At 47.7% G+C, this 21,130-nt stretch overlaps 1 protein-coding gene across 2 annotated transcripts in view; it reads left to right on the forward strand.

Annotated features, from left to right (window-relative positions):
• LEMD1 (LEM domain containing 1) overlaps positions 1 to 21,130 on the forward strand; it is a 55,393-nt gene that overhangs the window by 14,379 nt on the left and 19,884 nt on the right. The window contains exons 3-5 of one of the 2 annotated variants that reach the window (XM_039881770.1): positions 16,416 to 16,563; positions 18,232 to 18,350; positions 18,959 to 19,081. In XM_039881770.1, coding sequence (XP_039737704.1) covers positions 18,269 to 18,350; positions 18,959 to 19,081 — 205 coding nt within the window. In that variant the 5' untranslated portion in view covers positions 16,416 to 16,563; positions 18,232 to 18,268. Of the gene's footprint in view, positions 1 to 573; positions 7,210 to 16,415; positions 16,564 to 18,231; positions 18,351 to 18,958; positions 19,082 to 21,130 lie in introns of those variants that run through there. The other variant, XR_005657087.1, reaches the window with a different exon arrangement.

The raw sequence follows: 21,130 nt of genomic DNA on the forward strand, positions 1-21,130 counted from the left end.
AGTGAGGAGGACCATGATGCGTGTTGCCCTGAGCAGTCAAAGAAGGTGCATTAAGTTCCCTACAGACTTCCTTAAGTGTATCAGACAAATTGGAGCTGCTGGGGAAGGGAGGAATCCCAGCTCATTCCGTTCCAGGTGTCGAGATCCACAAAGTCCCACATTTGGATCATTCAGCCGTGTGACCTGAAGGAGTGAGCGGAAACTCCTGCCCTCTCAACCTGTGTAAGGTGGCACAAGCCAAGGCTCGTTTTGAGTCGGCTTGCTTCCTGGTCCCCAACCGCAGGTGTGAGGAGGTGAGGCAGAGGGGGTGGGAGGGGAACGAAGGCAGGGGCAGCAGGGACTTTGTTCCCTACCTTAGACTCACCCAGGCTCCAATTTGAGGAGTTATATCAGCTCCACACAGACCAGGAAACACAAGTTTCAAGCGTTTGGTGGCACGACCCCTCCCCGAGCAGATATGAGAGGTCCCAGGGAGTGGCAGTGACCTGGAGGGCCTCTGGGAACATTAACCCCAGCTTGCTTCTCTCTCCTGCCTTTCTCCCGCCCCCTCGTCCTCCCTGCCTTTCCCTGCAGATCTTTGGTGAGCAGCCCCCAGCTCGGCCTAGGGCATGCCCCAGTTCACTTTCGCCTGCTTCTGTGGCCTCCACGGCTTCTGCAAGATGAAGAGGAAGAAAGAGGAAGTTCACAGAGAGCGGGAAACAGCAGTGTGAGCAGGACTGGGGCCCCTTCTGCAGCCCCCAGGAGGCTCCAGGCCTCAGGCGCCCACTTCTGGCTGAGGCCTGGAGGAGGAAGTCTCGATTAGGCCGCTGCTCTTCTCAGCTTTTGGCCTGACTGGATCAGCCCCCTGTGTGCCTGGGCCTCCTCACGCCCACGCCCTCGGGCTTCAGATCCCTGGGGACCTCCCTGGTGCCAGGTCCCTGCCACTCCAGGGGAGGAAGCCCAGGACCTGCCATTTGCTTTTCCGAGACTGAAAAGCCTCAGGGAGGCCCCTGAGAGCTCCAGGACTCTGCTCAGGGTAACTCCCCTCCCAAGAGAGGAGAGACATTGCAGCCCTGCTGTTGGCTGAATAGCAAAGGGGCTGCTCTGCCAGAGAAGCTCCCAGCAGCCCTGGCCCTGCAAGAGGCCTCAGCTAGGCTGGGCTGGTTGAGGTGGAGACAGGCCTCTTTCAAGACCTGAGGCAGGAGCCTCCCTGGCAATGGGAGATGAGTCCTTTCCATCCCGCCTAGTGTCCCCCTGGGCCAGGGGGAGCCAGGCCTGAGGTGGGCAGGCTGGTTGTGAGTAGGCTGGCCGAGTGTGGACGGTGAGAGGCAGGTGGCCAGCTTGTCTCCCTCTACCCAGCTCTCCCCACGTATCAGGGAGCGGCCTCCCCTCCAGCCCTGGCCTCTCTGACCCGCTCACTTCCTCCATGGCAGCAGCACAGACTTGGGGGCCTGTTCCGCAGGCCCTGACTCCCCTCCTCATGGACTGTCTTCCAGGGCCAGACTGAGGGGCCCTTTGCTGGACTGGGCTGTGCTGTCCCTTCATCCTCCTGCCTCCTCGCCTCACCCACCTGCCTCTTCCTTCTCATTTGTCTCAGGAGCCATAGAGGGAAATGCTTGCATGTCGTGCCTTTAGGGGAAACTGGGGGGAGGGGCCCTCTAGGACTGTCTTTGACTTTTCCCCTAATCTCCGCATCGACCTTCAGAGCGGTCTCTATCCCCAGTCCCAGCCTATTTCCAGAAGGTAGGAAACAAACAAAAAACCATTTTCTTTTTTTCTTTCTTCCCTCCCCCCATTTTGATAGAATTTAACCTCCTGTCATTGTGCCTAGACTTTTCATTTAGGTGCTAGAGGGTCATGCGGAGCCAACAGCAGAGACACTTTAGCAGATTCTGTAGCTTTAGCAAGTCTGCTCTCTATTTCATCACAGAAACAGTTCAGCCCAGAGACAGAATAACCTTCCTGGAAGATAACAGGTGACCTGGGCAGAGGAGGTTGGGGCTCTGGCACAGAAGGAGGGGCTGTGCACCCCTTTCCTTGGAATGTTGGGCCCTGGGCACTTAGGGAGGGCAGGAGACTTCTGCTGGTTCTTCCAGAACCTAGGAGAAGCAAGAGCACATTCTATCCTGGCAGCCTCTGCCTGTCCAGCTCATGCCCCGCGCTCAGTGCATTTCCTGGGCTCCTGGCAGGTTTGGTGGGATCCAGGTCATCTTTGTGATTTCTCTCCTCCTGTCCTTTGCCCTGCCCCCCAGCCCCAGCCTTCTACAATCTGTTATTTCCTTTTATATCCAAAGAATTATAAACAGAAGTCCTTCCCTCAAGGAAACAGCAATAAAGGCCAGTGGGGTCACAAGGGACGAAAGAAAAACTCCCTGCTTCTTCAGGCTCTTGGACAGCAGAGGCCTTGGATAAGACAAAGAGATGGGCAGAAAAACCTTCAAGGGGACCTTGATACAGAAGCAGGAGAGCCCGCCTCTGGGGCATGTGTGTCCCTAGTGGTCGCCTGTGAGGCTGCAGCCCAGAGAAGTCACTCCTGTGGTGGAGGATGAAATTGTATCCCCTAGACTCAGAGGTGTTGGGTGTTATGTCCTGACCACACAGGCTCACCCGGAGGAAAGGTCAGGAGATTGGAGCCTTGCGGGAGGGGTGGCGAACAAGAGCTTCCCCCTCTCCCCCAACCCCCGTGGCGTCTCTGGCCTTGGCAGGGGTGTCAGCTGCAGGGGATTGGCAGTGGGCCTGTTCAGAGAGCTCCTTTCCCTGGGAGAACTCCCTTGGCTCTGGAGGGATACCAGATATCTTGAGCCCCTACTGTGAGAACATGGGAGAGGTCCCAAGGTCAAGGTGTTTCTGAGTGGAGACCCAGCTGTGCCTGCAGACAGCTGCCCTTGGCCTCCAATTTGGTGGTCCTGTCTTCATCCAAGGCTAAGGTTGGGGCCAACAATGCAGCTGAAATGGCCTGAGTAAGGGGTAGCAGCCCTTCTAGCCAGACACCCCACATGTTATTGTCCCTGTTTCCTTCTCAAGGAAATGGGGACTTTGCTCCTGTCCGCATGTCAGGAGGCAGTCTGGAGACCCATACCCGCCTTTCTGCCCCTGGGTGAGCTCAGGGAAGAGGTTTAATCCAAAAAGGCAGATGTGGCGCCAGCGTCTACAGGCTAGGCACCCCAGGACCTCTGACTTGTAGTCCAGGCTTTTCTTCCTCCTGCTCTTTTTTTTGGGGGGGGAGGGGTGGGCAGGTCTGACCACCTTATTTCCTGCCCTGCCTCGAGTCTCACTCTTTTCCAGAGCTCGGGTTAGATGACTTGCCCCCTGTGTTTCTAATTCCCTCCACTCCACAGTTCCCTTTCAGGCCCACCTCGAGGTGGGGACCGGGAGCTCTTAGAGTGAGGCAGGGGACACACGGGTAGGTGATCCTGAGGAGGGGTTAGGGCCTCCTGTTTTTGCTGTGTGGCAAAGTCTTCCTTGCAGAAGGGCAAGAGGCTTTAGCCTCCTGGGCCTCAGTTTCCCCATCTATAAAAGAATGCCCACACCCATTTCCCCTCTTGCGCTGTGGAATGTTGAACGGGGAATGAAAAGGTGTGAAGGGTACCTGAGGCTCTTGTGACTTGAGTGTTGTCTGGGACCCTGGCCCAAGGGACCCGAGGGGCTTCTCATCTCAGGTTGAAGTTTTTTTGTTTTTTGGGGTTTGTTTGTTTGTTTGTTTGTTTGTTTTAGAATGTCATTTCCTTCTCTATTCTCAGGGGAGGGCTTTTCGAATGTAGCTATGAATCAATAGAAATATATAGGGAGCTTATTTTTGAAAAAAAAAAAAGCAATAATTTAATTAACTGAAATATGCATGAGGCAGCACAGTGAGATGCAAGGAGCTCTGAGCTGGGAAGCAGGTCTGGCTCTAGCGCTGCTTGGACACATGACCATGTGACCTTAGGCTAGTCATGTCCTATTTCTGGGACTCAATTTCCTCAGCTATAAAGAAGGGATCACACTTACGTCCCCTACGTTCCCTCCAGAGACCAGGGCTCTGTGGGTCTGGGAAGTCAAGCCTCTGCAGGGCTGAGGGCTGTGCAGTTGCCCCGTACCCGCCGGCATGCCCTGTGCATGCAGCAGATGAGTGCGAGGGTGGGTGGCAGTGCTAGGACATCTAAGAAGTGGGGGTGGTGGGAGGGAAAGCCAGAGCACCCAGAGCTTATGCTAGGATCCTCCCCTGCACTCCCTGCCCTTCTGCCTTCCCGCCTTCCTTGAGCCAGGCCCAAGAGGAGTAAGTCTCTGGGCCTGCAATCTAACTCCAAGCTCTGTCTAGGCCACTACAAGTGCCACTTTTGTTCTCTCTGTCTCTCACACATGCGTGCGCACGCGCACACGCCACCTCTTGCAGATGGGATCTCAAAGACCAGCTCCCTGCTCCAGTTATGTGACCCATGGGCTTCGCTGGTGAGCCCCTCTCCAAGCTGACTGAGGTGGGCCTCATTACCTGGCCTTCTGCAAGGGGAAGTGCCTCAGGCTGCAGTCTGCCAGCTACAGACTGAATGTACACTTTGCCCAGTGGCTCGTGATGTGCCGTTGGTGGGATGAGTTGATGACTGTCTTTGGATGGAGAATTGCAGCCTCCAGTTTCCCAGCACTCCACCACGGCTGACTCCTGACCTCAGCAACTTGCTTCCTTGCTTCCAGCCTCTGCAAAGGTGGTGATGAGACCTATTCCCTCCCTACTTCCCAGGAAGGCATGTATTGCAAGGGCACATTGTATCTGATGTGGCAGATGTGGCTTGAACTTTTGGAGACAATCAGTTCACAACCTCAAAGATGGACTTTCGCCAGATAAGGAAATCTCTGGCTGCTGCTTTTGGTGGGCTCCTTGCAGACTGGTCCAAAAAACCTAGTGTTCACCTTGAAGGTGGCTGCCATGCCCAACGGGTGGTGGGGCTGGCAACACCACCTGAACCAAGAATCAGAATCTGTTTCCAAAGAATGAATGCTCCATCCCCCTGACACAAAAACAAGAGCAAGAACTGGCCCTCACCCACCATCACCCTATTCCCAGTACAAGCAGCTCCCTAAGGGCATGTGCTACACCAATTAGGAGCAGGCAGTGTGGCTTGTCACATGACTCCTCCACCCCCAGGTCAGTGCCTGCCGTGTTGGGCTGCCTGGCCAGTCCTACCTGGGGCTCCCTTCTCTAAATCCTGTGGAATCAGACCGTGAAGAAGGAACAGAAACCTTGGCTGTTCACAGAGGAGCCCAGGAGGTCAAGACAACCCATAAGAGGGGTGAGGCGTTCAGTTCAGGGCATCTTTGGAGAAACTCATACTGAGGAAGAAATTCCAAAAGCCGGGAGCCCCCAAACTGGGCAGCCCAGGCTCTGGAGTTCCAGAGTTTCCTAGTGGGCAGCCTTCCCTCCTCCCTCAGCTCATTCCGGTGTTCCATCCAAGAAGTGAAAAGTGGAGGAAAGCTGGAGGAGGATGGCAGGACCCAGACAGATCCTCAGGACTCTCCCAGCCTTCGTCGTCATGGTAACACCGCTATTTTTATCCTGTTGTTCATGATGCTCAAAGCTCTGACTCTCTCTGTTCCTGAGAGGCCAGGCTGGCTTCTGCCTGCATCCTTCAATGCAGCACCTTCTCCCAGAGGCCAGAGAAGAAAAAAGTAACAGAGGAAAGGGGAACCCACTGGGTTACTCCTCAACCAGGGGACCCATTTGACAGCAGTTCGCCTCTGCACTTCTGAGCCTTTGGTTTTCCAGCTGGCATAGGCTCTCAGTTTCATATTTTCAAGGACATCACAGCTCCCCATCATCTCCCTGAGAGGCTGCTCCTGAGGAAAAAAAGGCAGCGGTACACTGGAGATGAGTTTTCCCATGCAGCTTTGACACAGACTGCTGTCCTTCTTAGTTCTGAAGAGTGTGCTCTTGGTGCAAGCCAACCCGTGGCCCCTTGAAAAGGGATGGGGAGCTAAGTTTGGTTAACCATCACATAAATTTAACATCACTGGAGAACCTAAACCAGTATTTCCCTTTCCTCTGTCCCTCCATCAAAGAACTGGGACAACTGGGCTTCATGGCTTTGTTTAGTCTTTATGCTCAAAGCAAGTTAGCATATATTCTCCAGGCCGGAGAGCAGACTCCTAGGTTTTTCTCCTTTCCTAATCCCCATATAGCCATGTTTCTAGGGGCTTGAGGTGAAGGCAGGGTTTTTAAAAGGATTTCTTAGAGCTGTTTCTTTTCTGTCCCAGCCTCTGGTTCTCTCCCTGTGTACCCACTTACACCTCAGTAGCAAGGTATCCCTGAGAGTCAATGGTGCTATATCATTCCCCACCTATATGCTCCGATGGTCAGTGAGATTTGAACTCAGCAGCTGGGGTGGTTGGGTTGGGGCGGAGAGCATTTCCTCATCAAGACCGTGACCCTGGAGACAGGTCAAGGTCTTAACCCAGTAAAGTAGCAATCATATTGTGCTGGACTCCTGCACTGAGGTTCTACCTCAGCTGAACTGACTCCTGGATGGTTAATTTTTCTAGGGTGGCTGGGACCCATTTACTAAGCCTCTACGTGGTTTCATTTTGGCTCAAGTTGCACGGTTTCCAAATCTATGCACCTGGAGTAAGCACTTTTCTAGTTGCCTCTGAAAAGCATGCCGGCAAACACTGCTCTGTTAATTGCTGTAATAAACAGACTTTATTATATCCCTTTGCAGTAAATGAATTATGTTGTCAGAATAGATGGGGCATCCGTGTTTATTTCACACTGTGATACACTGCAGCAGCAGAAGCTAAACATTTATTTCTACCAGCTCTGCTGGGGAGAGGAGGGAGAATGAGGTTGGGAGGAAAAATCAGGAGCGTGAACATGAAGTGAGGCGATGGGGTCTAGGAGGAGGCTTCTGGAGACACACTGAGCCCCGGGAGCTGTGAGCCTCACTTGTGCTACCTATAAATTGAGGGAAGACAGGCCTCCTGCCTCCTAGCATCACAGAGGAAAAGTGAGATAAAGCTGCTGGAGGAGATGGGGTGGGAAACAGGGAAGGTAGAATTACAATATGATCGCATAGACTTAAAGGTGCTTTTATTCTTTATGGAAAGAAGCCCAAACTTTAGGTAGGCTTCTCAGGACTATCAACATAGGGGAATTTTCAGACTTACAAGTAGAGAAAGATGCTATAAGATGGCATAATATTAAGGATAAGAATTATTCTATCATATGGTATGTGAATTATCAATAAAATTTTTTAAAAAGAATTATTGTATCATAACTTCACTTTGATTGGAGACACAGAGGTTCTTAATTATCACTGAGAGGGGCTGGAGAGCTAGGGCCGTTGGATCTAGCGCCAGAGCCAGCCTCCTCTAAGGCATGGAGACGTTTGGGGCAGGATGAGGCTAACGTGTCACGCACTGCTCTAGTTTAGAGCAGTGGATTGACTGCTGAGAGGGACAGCCGCCCCTTCTCTTGGTTCAGCCACCATGGTGCCTGGCTCATAAGCACTCAATAAGACTTCACTAAATGGTCTAGGACAGATAAGCGCCCCATGCCTTTCAATCTTCAGGAGTCAGCTGGGCTCCCTGCCCCCAGACCTTCTGTCGTCAGCACCCCAGTTCTTACCTCCTTGTGTGGGGGAAATGTGTGCTATGTACTGCTGTCAACTCAATCCGTTCAATCGATGTCGAGTCCCGATTGGACAAAGCCCTGTGGGAGGAGCTGCGGGAAAAACACAGGGAAATCAGATATTGATTTCTCCTTGAGGAACTCACAGTTTAATAAAAAGCAACATGCCAAGGCTCGAAGGATGCAAGATGCCTTAGATAGAGGCAAGCAAAGTGCTTTAAGGCTCCAGGGGCCTGAGAGAGCACAACCGTTGGGAGGGTGGCGAGGGATCAGGGAAGCCTTCACAGAGGAGGTGGAATTTGAGCTGAGCCTTGAAGGATGGGGAGGAAAGTGTGTTTAAAGCACAGATCCTGGGGACCCTTCTCTCCTCTTTGCCAACATCTACAGAGAGATGCCAGACAGAGCCAGCAGTGCCCTTGCAAGCAGGTGCTACATGCAGCCTCTTCTGTCACAAGTGGGCCCTCTGGCTCCCAATTTCCTCTCAGCTCCAGGAGTCTGACATCTGAAATTTCATTAGTGCTTCCTCTCTTTCACTTTATGCTTTGATCCCCTGGGGCTTTTCATCCAGGAGGGAGGCAAACACTTGGAAGTTCTCAGCCGTTTGCCCCACAGCACCCACGACTATATCAGATTCCCTCCTTGCAGCCGGTTTCATTAGGTTAGAGGGGAAAAAAGCAAGAGAGCATCAGTGGACCTCTGGCTTGGGAGAAGGGGACCGCTTATAGGGGGAAGCGGGCGAAGAAAGATGTAGCTGGGAGCTCTGGCAATGAACGTCCCCTATTCCACAGCAGCTCTACTTTGCCAGGACTGTGCATACTTAGGTTCCTTCTGACTTCCTCTCCAGACCTCCTCCCTCCTCTTCCCTTCCCCTTCCTTTCTCCTACTACCTCTTCCCCTCCTCTCCTTCCAAAGAGAGTCAGGAAACCTCAAAGACATCTTATGATGTCCCACCATGTCTCAGCACACTGCCTGGGTCCAAAAGATTGGTGACAGAGGCATGGGCTGGCAGTCCTGGCTTTGCCCCAGCTAAGATGTTCGTTGGTAGACAGATAGACACATGACTTTGTCTGTCTGGAGCTCAGTTTCCCTGCTTGTAGAATGGGTGGATCTCTGCCTCCGCCTTCCTTCCTTTCCACTGGCTGTAGGGGAAGAGCACGAGACTGGAATTCTGATCTCAATTCTCTTCACTAGCTATGGCAGCCTGGAGAACTCATCCCCCCAAACCTCTGTCTTCCATATGTAAAATGCAGATAATAATGCCCACCCCACTAATTTTTGTGAGGATCCAATAAGATAGTATGTGCCACAGTGCTTACTTTGCTCAGTGTCCTGCACGAAGCAGGGGTTCAATGCTAGTTAACTGAAAGAGTTACAAATGGCAAGAGATTCTGCATATCCCATATTGCACTGCCTCTAGCGCAGTGTTGGGTACAGGATAGAGATTCAGAAAACAAGTCAAATTGAATTGAAGAAGGTATGAAGATGTCGAGAATTATTAAATTAGCTTGCCCGTGTCCTAGATAACTTCTCCTTTCTCAGGTAATTGACAAGAAGTGCATAGATATGCTTGGCCCTTGAATGACGTGTCGTGCGATGCGGCGAAAGTGAGCTAGGGTTCCTCTAATTTCTGATTCTCCTCTTCTCCCTACCCCGCCCCCCACTTGCTGAGCGCTCCAAGACAAGTCACTTTCGTCAGCTACATTTTGGGGAGCATCCTGCAGGCGGCGCTCTCCCATCATCTCAGCGTCAGCAGAGCTGGGGCTGGGGTAAGGAGCGAGGGGAGGAGGGGGAAGTGTGAAGGAAAAACAGGCCCACGCGTCGCTCACATATTTACATTGGAACTGTCAAAATAGTTATTTTTAAGTCGAGTTCCATCTGCTGTGCTGCGGGCTTACAATTGGCAGGGTGCGGGCGGCGGGGGGCCTCCGGCACAGTGGGTGTACCCCGGCGGTGTGCGCGTGGGCCACTGCCTTTTCCTATTGCCACTTTGCACCTTGCTTTGGAAGCCGCTGAAACCGTTGGCGCCGGCCTGCACTACCTTTCCTGCTCTGCCTCTCCCCAAGGCAACGCGCATCGCATCCCAGCCAAGATGGAGATCTGTCCTGAAATCACTGTCCACGGGAAAGGAGATTCCACTACTTCGATTGTCCACCTGGCTCCGTCCCTGATCACTCTCCGTCTGGAAGTTCTTCCCTGTAGCCTATCTCCAGACCTCCTAGCGACAGCCTGGGCCCATTCCCTCTCTAAAGCAAGATTTCTTAGGCTCCAGATCCAGGTCTGATTTTGAGGACAGGCTCCCCGCCCTGCACACAGCTATCCACACCACCAGCCCTTCTTGGGAGGGCAGGAGCTGGGCATTCTTCAGGAACTGATCAACGTGTTGGTGTAGGCCTGAAGCTGAGGACACTGCTCAGCAAGCAGTGGAGAGAATGACTTGGCTCTAAATATCAGGAGTGGCAAGAATTAATTGTTCCCAGAAAAGTGAGGAGCCTGTGGGTTTGACACTCATGGTGCTTCTTTCTGGCTCTCTTGCTGGCTCCCAGGGGCAGTAGGATTTGAGACAGACGCTGGCTGGCCCCGCTGCCATCAATATGTGTCCCAGCCCTGTCCAATGTCTGCTCTGTAATGAGCAGTGTTTCGGAATGTCACCTCTGTTAATGGGGAAGCGGCACCTGTGCACAGCCGGAACCACCTCTCTGTCTTCATTAGGCAGTCCACAGCCTGGCTGCCGGCTGCCCTCGCTGGGTGACAGATGACAGGGATGAGGAGCAAGAGCAGCAGCCTCCTGCTGTCCAGGATTCATTCCCAGACACTGACCCCGGATGCCCGTCCCTGCTACCCCCAAATGGACAGCTAGAAGAAAATGCCCTTATAGGGCAAGGTGCTGCAAGGACAGAGAATAGCTAAAAATCAAGCAAAGGAAAGTGGAGGAGATATTTCTAGAAAAAGACACCAGCCCTAGCCACTGTGGTCTCCTGTCTAGATTGCATTATGAGGCATCCTCCTCCTCCCCACCCCAACTATCTTCACAGGCCACCTTTTATGTCCCTTCTAATAAATCTGTGCGCAATGCAAAAGTCACAGGATGAGTGTAGAACAGCATTCTAATTCCAGACTTCCCTTTAGCCAGGCCTGCATATTGCCTCTCAGCAAAATCCTGCTCCTTTTATCCACCTGAGACAAGGGGGCATTGAGATGAACCAAGCCCAAAGTGGCGTGAGACACTGACATGGCTTCAGAGAACCCCTGCTACCATGATGAAAACATCGCCATGGATACCATATTCCTCTGATTCAGTTCAAAGATTCCACCCTCCCCCCAAAGCCGTGTTAAACAGTGTGGCATCGCCTTTGTCTCCTCCACTGCCCCAGCTGGGCCCGCAAGCGGCCTTCTCTGCTATCTACCTGACTGGAGGTAGCGGTGGGTTGGTGCCAGCTTTGGAGGGCTAGGGGCAATGATCATGATCACTTGGAATTGCCCGAGGCAACTCTCTGATCCAGAAGTTGCATGGATAGTTGGTTTTGGGACTGGGGCAGGTGGTCAAAGTAGCTTCATTTTGTCAGGCCCTCACTTTGACAGGTTGTGAGGGGGCCACCTGAGGGCTTGGGGTTTTCTCATTACCCTTCTTTCCTGTCTCAGTGAAGGGCTCCCTTGTCATCCTTCAACTCAAAGCAGAAAGTCATCCTTGACACCACCCCTAACTCCCCACCCCATGTTTGATCTATCACTAAATCCTGTTGGTTCTCACTCAGACCTACTGATCTCCATGTCCACAGCCACCACCACCTTCTTAGTCCCAACCACCATCTTTACTCACCTTGCTTCTCCAGTCTCATCTCTACCCTGCTATTGCTCGTGCTGCTCCAGTCATCCTGACTTTCTTATTGTTCCAGAAACACAAGCATGACCCTCCCTGACCACCCAGTCTAAATTAGACCCTGCCTCCCAAGTCCTTCTCTGTCACATTATCACATTCTGAAATTTTCTCATTCACTTCATTTGCTTGTTTACCTGCTTTCCCCTCCGAGGATGTAAGCTCTAGAAAAGCAGGAGCCCCATCTGTTTTTTTAACTAAGAACAGGGCCAGGTATGTGATAGGACTCAGGAAATATTTGCTGAATGAATGAATGAATGAATTTGGTTTGCTACAACCTAAGGATGCCCACATACCCAGTCCTGCGCCACTCTGTCATTCTCGCCATAGCATCTAGAGGTATCTTTCTCAAACACAAATGTCATCACATCTCCCCCCTGCTCAAAGCCCTTTGGTGATAGGCAAAATGTTGATAACTGTTAACCGTTGAAGCAGAGTGATCGGTATGTGTGGGTTTCATTACACTTTCACTTTACTTGCTTATAATTTACTTCAGCTTGAAACTATTTAAAATAAATTGAGTTTTAAAAGTATGAAAACAAACAAAAACACCATAAAACCTTCAGTGGCTCCCACTGTCCACAGGAGGAAGCCTGAGAGCTCCTTATGCTTCTAGGTCCTTCACCAACTGGTCCTGCCTCTCGCCAATCACCCCATCACTTTACACACTCAGAGGATTCCCAGGAAATATCCACATTTCTTCTTAGTACCAGGAACAGTTAGAATTCTTCAGAACAGTTATTTTGTTTTTATTTTTACGAGTATGGAATGATAGGTTTTTTTGTGTGGCTGCTGGAAAGCTATGTCACATTGGAGATCCTCCAGCAAGTACAGGAGAGGTATTAGGCCATTGTGGTTTCCACCTCCCTGAGCTTTGTTCTTGGCTCCATTTTATGCTCCCACTTGTTCTTTCTTCTTTTGCTTCCACTTTGGTTCTCCTTCTGTGGCTGTCTCCAACCCCTTGTGGGTACAGAATCTCCTTTAAGCCATGGGAATTCACCTCTCCTGGTTTAAGGACAGGAATAGGTGTCCCACCATGCCTCCTCCGTCTTGGTCTGTCTGATCTGTCATTAAATTTACTTGCTCCTTATCTCGGACAATACTCTGTTCTTATCGCAGTGTAAAAGCCCACTTCCTCCAGTACTCACTCTCTCTCTCTCTCTCTCTCTCTCTCTCTCTCTCTCTCTCACTCTCTCATGTTCCTAAGAAGAAATGCAGATCCCTGACCATAATTTGTCAGCATCTAAGGTTTGGTTTGTTTTCATAACAGGACTAGACTCCAGACCCACTTTGGTTTTAAGCAGCAGCATAGGAAGAAGAGTAGATGGGTGGCTTCCTAACTTTGTGTAGCAGTGAAAGACCTCCTTTCAAGGCAATATTCACAGGAGCCATGTAAAAGCAGGCAGGGCTGGCTGCCCAAAGCAGGGCTGCCCCGTGCCCCCCACCCCTCCACAGCAGCTCAGAGGAAATCTTAGGGTTGGAGTATCATAGTTTGATCATCACTAGGGAAGGTTGTGTCTTATTTGACAGAAAAAAATATGTACCAAATTATTTGGGTTACTGAAAGAAGAAACATGCACTCATTTTATTAAAAGCATATTTGCTATTGTGTTTATAAAATGGCAATTAAACAACTTATCCCTCCTTTGCTTCTTACAAATTTGTTTTTGTTTTTTCTCCATTAACCTTGTTCATGCCTTATTCTCTTGAGGAGAAGAAGCTTCTGCCAGAGCCCTCGCTGCACTCAATTAAACAATCCATTCACTCTTCCACTGTCCGCTTTAAACAGCAACTCTTTGAGAGCAGACGCTCTGCTTTATTCATTTTCTCCTTCCTCTTCAGTCTGAGCGGGGTGCTCGGTACATAGTAGGTGCTCAGTAACTGAACTCCCAAGGGGTCTGAGTCTCAAGATATGCAGCCACTTCAGTGAGCCAGACTCAGTGCATATCTTCCATGAATGATCCACACAGACTTGTAATGTGAAGTGGCTTTACCCTGCCCTCTCCTCCCCTGCTCCCTGCTTCCCCTGCCCAGCTATCAGAGAATATTGGCTCAGAGAATATTAGTTAATTTTAATATTAGCCTAAGAAAGATTAATTAGGAAGGCAAATTTGCTCTAAAAGGTGTAATTAATTCCAGAGCCAAATAGAAGAACGTTATGGATTATCTGCATTGCTGCTGCCTTCAAGTAGTATACATAATCAAGGGCTGACTAGACGAGGACAGAATAATTTTTTAAGCGTCAGTGCTGTGTAGACCAACCGTCGTATGGTTCCTTATGTAAGCAGGCTCTTGGCTGAGATGAAAGATTGAGATCGAGGCGGGGCCTACGTAAGTTAAGAGGAACCATCCAATCAGATACCCTGGTTTGGCTATTCCAGCTCCTAAAATCACTCATGAATCGTGTCTTCCTCGCCGGTCTTCCTCCAAAGCGGTCTCATCCAAGTCGGAATTGACTCTTTTCTGGACTATTGTAATAATACCCCCAAGTTGACTTCAGACTGTCCTACCAACTCATCTCCACTCAAAATCGAACCTAAATAGTTTCAAATTCAAAAACACATAATCCTCCACGCAGGGTCAAACATAAATTTAATCATGCCATATCCCACTTACCAACTTCCAAATGTGCCTCGAAGTGAAGTGTTAACTCTTCTCAGTGTGGCCCACAAGATTCTTCACAAATTGACCCCAACCTACCCACCTGGCTCATTTCCCTTCTCGCTCACCACTCTCCTCGATTGCTGTCCCTTGTCCCCTGTAATAGGGCCAACTATTGCCCATTCTGGAACTCTCAGCCTAAATGAAACTTTCAAATCTTGGAGGCTTCCAATTCTGGGCTCCTATAGAAAGATCTGTGTTAACCGCTTATCTTATTTTCGTGTGTGTTTGTTTTCTTTTCTCTTTAAAAAGACAATGAGCTCCTTAAAAGGCCAAGCATAATGTCTGCCCCATTGGAGATCAATGCCAACTGGAGCAGCTCATTGAAACCGAAACTTCCTCTTTTTCCCCCCCAGTCAATAGTCAATGCAGCTTGCAAGGTCTGGGAACATTCCTCAGTTCTCCACCTCCTTTTGCCTGCCTCGCTGAGGCTCAGAGGCAGTTGGCTTCAGGAGGAAAGTCGCAGGAGAACTGCAAGTGATGCAGACTTCAGCCTGACAGCTGCTGATCTTTGCTTTAGCTGATTTCCCCCTTTGCAAATGGTTCATTGGCAATTGAAACTGCAAATCTACTTTCTGCTCCCCTATGTAAATTGCATTTACATTTAAATTGTGCATTCTTCCAAAGGAGAGGATTAGTAAATAACGGCAGATTAAACTTAAGGAGAGGAAATTGTGCCCCATGCCAAACCTGAGACTGAAGTGACATCTGGCTTTTACTATTTCCGTTATTTCAGTTTAATAACAGCATGTGGCATTATGAGAAAAGAAATTGGATCTACATTTTAATGAAAGGAGGAAACGCTCAGGGTTTAGATACCTTATCATGTTGAATACCTAGTCGATTGGCAATTAAAACTTGTTTCTCTCAAGAAATGGAATAAAATATCTTTGCAGTCATGGAGGGAATAAAAAACAAAAAACAAGCCAATGCCCAAGACTTCACAGATAAAACCGGAGGAAATGGGTGAGTGCCATAAACATCAAAACCAAATATTTCGGGATACCACAGAGTACAGGCATTCTTAAACAGAATAATGCCGAGAATAGAATCGTGGATATACTGGTGGGATCTTCGAGAGAATAACCTCAGGTAGAATAGTTGGCACATAATAATAGGGGGCTCGACCCAATCGGATCATCTGATTAAACTCCTTGTCAGCCTAACGTTTTGAATCCCAGAGGTCTGATCAAGAAAATATTTTAGAAATGTCTGTTTCATCCCAATAGTTTTTAACTGCTCAAATGGAAGCGGTTCCACCTGCTGTCTTTTTTTTTTTTTTTTTTTGTGGAAAGCAATTCTGGGAAATGTAAACAAAATATTTGTGCATCCTAATAACCCAAGCCTATCATTTATTTGCTTTGATTGAAACAAATGTGTCAATTTTCAAAGTCTTTTGTCTGGTGCATCCAATGTTTGGATGTAGGCAAATGTGTGTTATTACATGTTTGTTTAGAAACCGATGCTCTATTCAGAAACTCTGGAGCCATAGCCGTTGGAACCACAGCTTGGGATCACTCAGTGAGCCTCCCTGACCATGCACTCAGAGGTGCTCAGTCCTTTCCCAGCATCTGGAAAGTGTTGAAATGAGAAGGTTTCATGGCAAGTGTAAATAGGGTGGAGCCTCCTGAAGAAAAGATGTGGAAATCCTCTGAGGATAGGGCTCATGAATAATTAGAATAAAGAAAAACATTTATATAATGCTCACTGTGTATTATAACTCACTGAATGTTCATAACAGCCCTGTGAGGTAGGTATCATTGTCATCCCCATTACAGATGAAGAAAAGGAGACACAGTAACGTTAGTAATCTTCCCTACCCGACACCACCCAGTTGGTAAGAGACAGAGCTGGATTTGACTCCAAGCAGGCTGGCTCCACTGTCCCCTTAACCCCTTTCAGGTGACTCCCTCCTATCTCTGGTATTTAATTAAGGCATTGTGTTTTCCCAAAGTTACATTTTGTCTTGCATAATTGCTTTAGCGTAATTTGCCTTGCATAATTGTCTCAGCAGTTTCTTTTGAAAGACGCAAGCTAATAGTCTAAGGGATCTTTCCTGAAACAAGGTAAAGCAACAGCAACAAAACTGGCCTTCTGCAATATAGATGATAGTATCTGCCCCAGAAGCCTTATAGGAATGTGCAGATGAATGAGATGATAGGAAAAGTGCTTTGAAAAGGCCCAAACCATCAAAATTCTGCAATGTATTATTATTTACCTGTGCTCTTCTCTGATTCTTGTTTTTAAACGAGCAAATCCTTAACAAGTTAATGCAGGTTTCTTCCACTTTCTCATTTTCCCTAGAGGGTATGGCCAAACTACCCACCTACTACTGTGGATCTTTTGATGACAGCCTAGACGCTTGTTTGTTTGATTTCTCCTTTATCTTCCCAGTTTCTTGGCACCATTTAGTTTGGTAGCAGCTCCTTCTCCTCACTTCCTGTGCATAATGATAAGTTCTCTGCATCCCTCGTCATTTCATCATGGCAGTCAGCTTATGAAGTCGACCAGTGCCTCCCTCTGTTTGAACTTAAGTTAAATTAATCATCTAATTTTCGCATCAGTCTGTTGCTATGGGGGTTACTGATGTCACACTGTCAGTATTATGATTATCATAATATTTAACAGGCAAAAGGGATTGGTTGCTAGTGAGAACCCTTGGGTGAAACTCACTCAGCTTTAGTAACCAACTCAACTGCTTAGACTTTAGACAACCATGTAAAGGGGTAAGTGGATTAATCATACAGTTAGATTCCATTTGAATATTTTTCTTCCATATGTGTATTCCCTCCAGGCAATTGTCTAGTGTCACTTGAAATTGATGAAGGCTCTTTCAGAGGTTATTTTTGGGAAGGTGGTAAAACAACAGACAGCTGTTCTTGAGAAGAAATGTCACAGGATCTAAGCCAGCTTCCAGTTAAAAAAAAAGAAATAGAAAGGAAGTGCATTGTCCTTTTCCTTCCTAACATTAGGTTGTTTACTAGTGACCTGAAAGGGTTAATTCAGCTTCCCAAACAAGTAGGAAAGAAGGAAACCATATGTTTACTAAGCACCTATTGTGCGTCAAAATGTGACTCTGGTCAAAATACAGCTTTAAAAGTGGAGAACTGTTAAGCTAGGCATTGTCAAACAACCCTATTATACATGACAATTCACAGCTTTTTCTAGCTTGTGTACAATGTTCTTCCTAATTGGACATTGACTGATCACCAGTAAAGGCAAAGTCATTACTTAAAATTGGTCCAGATCCTCCAATGCCGAGTAATTGTCTTGCCGTTGTTTTCACTACACTATTAAAAAGCCCAGAAACATGGTAGAAATGAGGTACAATAAATAACCCCTAAATTAAAAATCTCTGTTAAAACGTTTGACAAATGGCTCTGTCTTTGTCAGGATTTTGTTAAGTAGGTGGACGGGTCAGTTTCGGGGGGATAGAGGGATCAACTGAATAAAACTGATTGAACTTGAGGCTCTGCAGGTTTGGAAAGCCATATCGAGATGCGTAAATCTATAAAAATCAATTTGCGTGCCAGAGAATGAACAGCTGACTTTTTTCAAATGCCAATTCAGCAATTACAAAGTCTGCTGGCGGTTAATTAAAAACTACTATCTCGTTAGGTTCAGAGTTAAATTACAAGTGTGAAAACTACTACTGTTTGCAATAACGGAATCCTCCATACTCTCTGTACTCTCATCAAAAGGAGGGCAGGGATAAATAACTCTTATTTAACTCACTAAAAATCTCTCAGCTCTTTCATATTTAATTAACTTCTTGTCTTCTCGGAACGTGATTCTTACTCAGAGCTCCTAAGCAATAATGGAAATATTTGTTCGTTTTGTGCAGAAGATATTTCTCATATTCGCTGAGTAGAAAAGTTAGAAATAATTGAACCCCAAGGACACTGGGGGAAGTGACACTCATCCAAAGCTTTCTATTAAGGCAACTAAACCTGGGAGAGATTTATGGCAGAAAACAGCATTTTGTGGTGGTTTTTGCTTTACCGCCTGTGCGCCTCCAAGATTGGGGAGATCGGGTCGTAAACACTTCTGTGGATGAGTAAAGTTTTAGTTCTTATTTGTAAGGCCATCTTAATGAATTTAATGTTTTACTATTTCAAAGATTCCACTATCAGAAAAGAGACCAAACCTCTATCACCATGGTGGACATGAAGTGTCTGAGTAACTCTGAATTACAGAATCGACTTGATGAGCTTGGATTTTCACCTGGCCCAATACTACGTATGTATGCCGCAAACATTAGAACAGGTCATTTATTACTTATAAACTACTCCAAAGACTTAAAATCATTTATAGGGGAATGAACATATGCAACGGAAATCATTAAAATAGAAATAGGAAAATTAAAAAAAAAACTAGAAAACTATAAAAAGGGAAGAGGTGATAAATATACTCAGATCTTACAGATTAGGAAGTATGGTGCCAGACAGAAAGAAATCCTTTTTCTCTCACAGTGAAAAACCAGTTACCCTTGATTATATCACCTTGTTTTTTTTTATTATTATTGTTACTATTTCTAGTATAGGCGCTATGTTAACTATTTATGTATTTATTGTCCATATTCCCAACAGATAGGGTTATAACTTTGTCAGTCTTTTTCTCATTTGTATTCAGTGCCTGACTCCGTGGCTAACCCATAGAGTCCTCGCCCTAAGTGTTTATGGAAGGGAAGGAGTGAGTTGAGTAGCTGTGGGGTCCACCTCATTGTACAAACCACAATTAATGATATAAGGTACAAGAATAAGGATCTGAGTTGTAAAATACCTGAACCTACCAAGATCCCATACACAAACGGAATGACTTCATCTATTCTCCACATTCTTCCTCAGCTTCCACCAGAAAAACATACGAAAAAAAGTTAATGCAATTGTTGGTCTCACCTCCCTGTGCATCACCTGTGATGAATGGAACCAGAAAGCTGGACAGAGCTCAGGACTATGATGACAGTAAAGGTACCATCAGAAGCTATACTGTTTGATAGAAATTTTGTACTTATTAATACCTTGTCCAGCACGACTTATACAGCTTTAAATGGTACGCAGGGTAACCTATGAAATAGCCATATGGCCTGTTTGCACACAGAGCCTGGAAAACAGGCCCCTGGGCTGCGAAAGGAATGCTTAATTACATGTTTATATTCATGCCAGTGATTCAACTGGGTGGAAAGTGGGGGGAAGAACTGGTCAATTTGCATGTGCTCTTACCAACCAGAGCCAAATCCGTGTTTGATTTCTAAAACCAGACGTTCCTACAGGTAATTTCCAGGTCTCCTTTGAGGTCTCAGCCTCTGCTTTGCCTCAACTGATAAATTTGACTGTTATTTTCTTTGAATTAAATGATTTTACATCCATTAAGAAAGATGAACCAGATTGTACTTCTCTGTGCCTACTGCTCCCCCGACTTAATGGGAGCTGATCACAGTGGGTCTCTCCCAGGTTCCAGGTGGATAGGGAATGGTGGCCTCTGGGATCTGAGGGCTTCCTTTACTGTGGCCTCTTTCTGTGGCACACCATTCTCCCGTAAGGGTGTCTAGTTTGGGCTCTCAGGGGCTGGGCTTAAAGAGTCCCACAATATATTCCAAGGCTCTTTCATTCAATAAACATTTATTGGGAGTTCTCTATGAAGCACAGTAAAATAACATGAAGTACCGTTTTTTGAAAGCTGCCAATGTGTTTCCAACCTAACTTGCATTATCTCATTTAACCCTCATAACTCTTAGCTGAAGTTCAGATAGGCCAAGTGACAGACCCAACATCATATAGCTAGGAAGTGGCCTCAGAAGATAAGCATCCATTAGAATGTGCCATGAAGAGCTAGACCCATGTGTCTTTGTCACCACTACATTTCTGGCTCCTAAGACAGGACCAGGCCCATAAGAATTCAGTATGTGTTTGTTGAATGAAAGGGATATAGAACTGAGATTTGAACCCAGATTTGAACTCTCATAATTGTGCTCTTTCCACCACATGCCTTATACCTTTCTCACAATTTCTACGATAAGGATAAATACATTACATTTTTGACCATGTTCGAGCTACAAAAAAAGTGGCAATTTCATATAGTTCAAATTAATAGTTTAAGAAAGCAATGTAAGTGCCTGCGGCCCTATGACAAGTCCCCTGTAATGCCTGGTATCGAAGGTGGCACAGATGAGAGCTTTCCCCAAGAGTCTGGCTTGGCCAGCCTCATTAGAGAGGGCAGCAGGGTTTAGGGACGGACCCCACTGGCCCCTGAGCAGCACAGTTAGCATGGGGGTGCCTCAGAGATATGGGATGTGTTCAAGGTCCTATCCCAGACCCGACTGCCTCTGTTTCCTGCCCTGGAAAGGAGCTGAAGGGACTAGACCAGCTCTCTGATGAAATGCAGTGCCAGGCTTGAAAGGAAAAGAAAGCTTGTGCACTCACGGCTTGTGACCGCCAAGCACTGCAGGTCAAAGCTGCAAAGTTAAGCTGTCATGGTCTCAGGCCAAGCTGCCCTGGTTCCCAGCACACACAGTGACACATTGACGCTGAGACTAAGAGAAAATTGGTCCTTTGGTTTGTAAGCTTTGCCATTGCTTTACACTTGTCCATCTAATGCTGGCCAACCATGGGCAGTCAAGTCAGAGGTGGAAGCTCTGGGTCAGTCCTGCCCTAGCAATGCAATTCTGCGACGTCAGTGGCCGGTGGTAGCACATAGGAAAGCCATTTCTCTAGGTCGGGTCTGAGTCAGACATTTGAGTTTGCTCACTGGAGGAGCCTCAGATCCTGGTGCCTTGAGAATGGAGAGCTTGACATGGAACTGGTGGGGTCCTGTGGAGATTCGGCCTTGAGCTTTTCACAGAAACACCTAGTCCTGGGTGGGGCTGTGGTGGGAGGGATGGGGTAACTCTGGACCTGCGGCTGAGCATTAGATCATCCAAACAATGGGTAGATTCGATTTTTTCTCATTTTCACTCATTGTTTTGATACTGGGAAGACATAGCGTTAGTGTTTTCAAATTTCTCAAATAATTCTGACTTG

Source organism: Pteropus medius, unplaced genomic scaffold (assembly GCF_902729225.1).
Source record: "Pteropus medius unplaced genomic scaffold, Ma_sr-lr_union100, whole genome shotgun sequence".
NCBI classification, from domain to species: Eukaryota; Metazoa; Chordata; class Mammalia; order Chiroptera; family Pteropodidae; genus Pteropus; species Pteropus medius.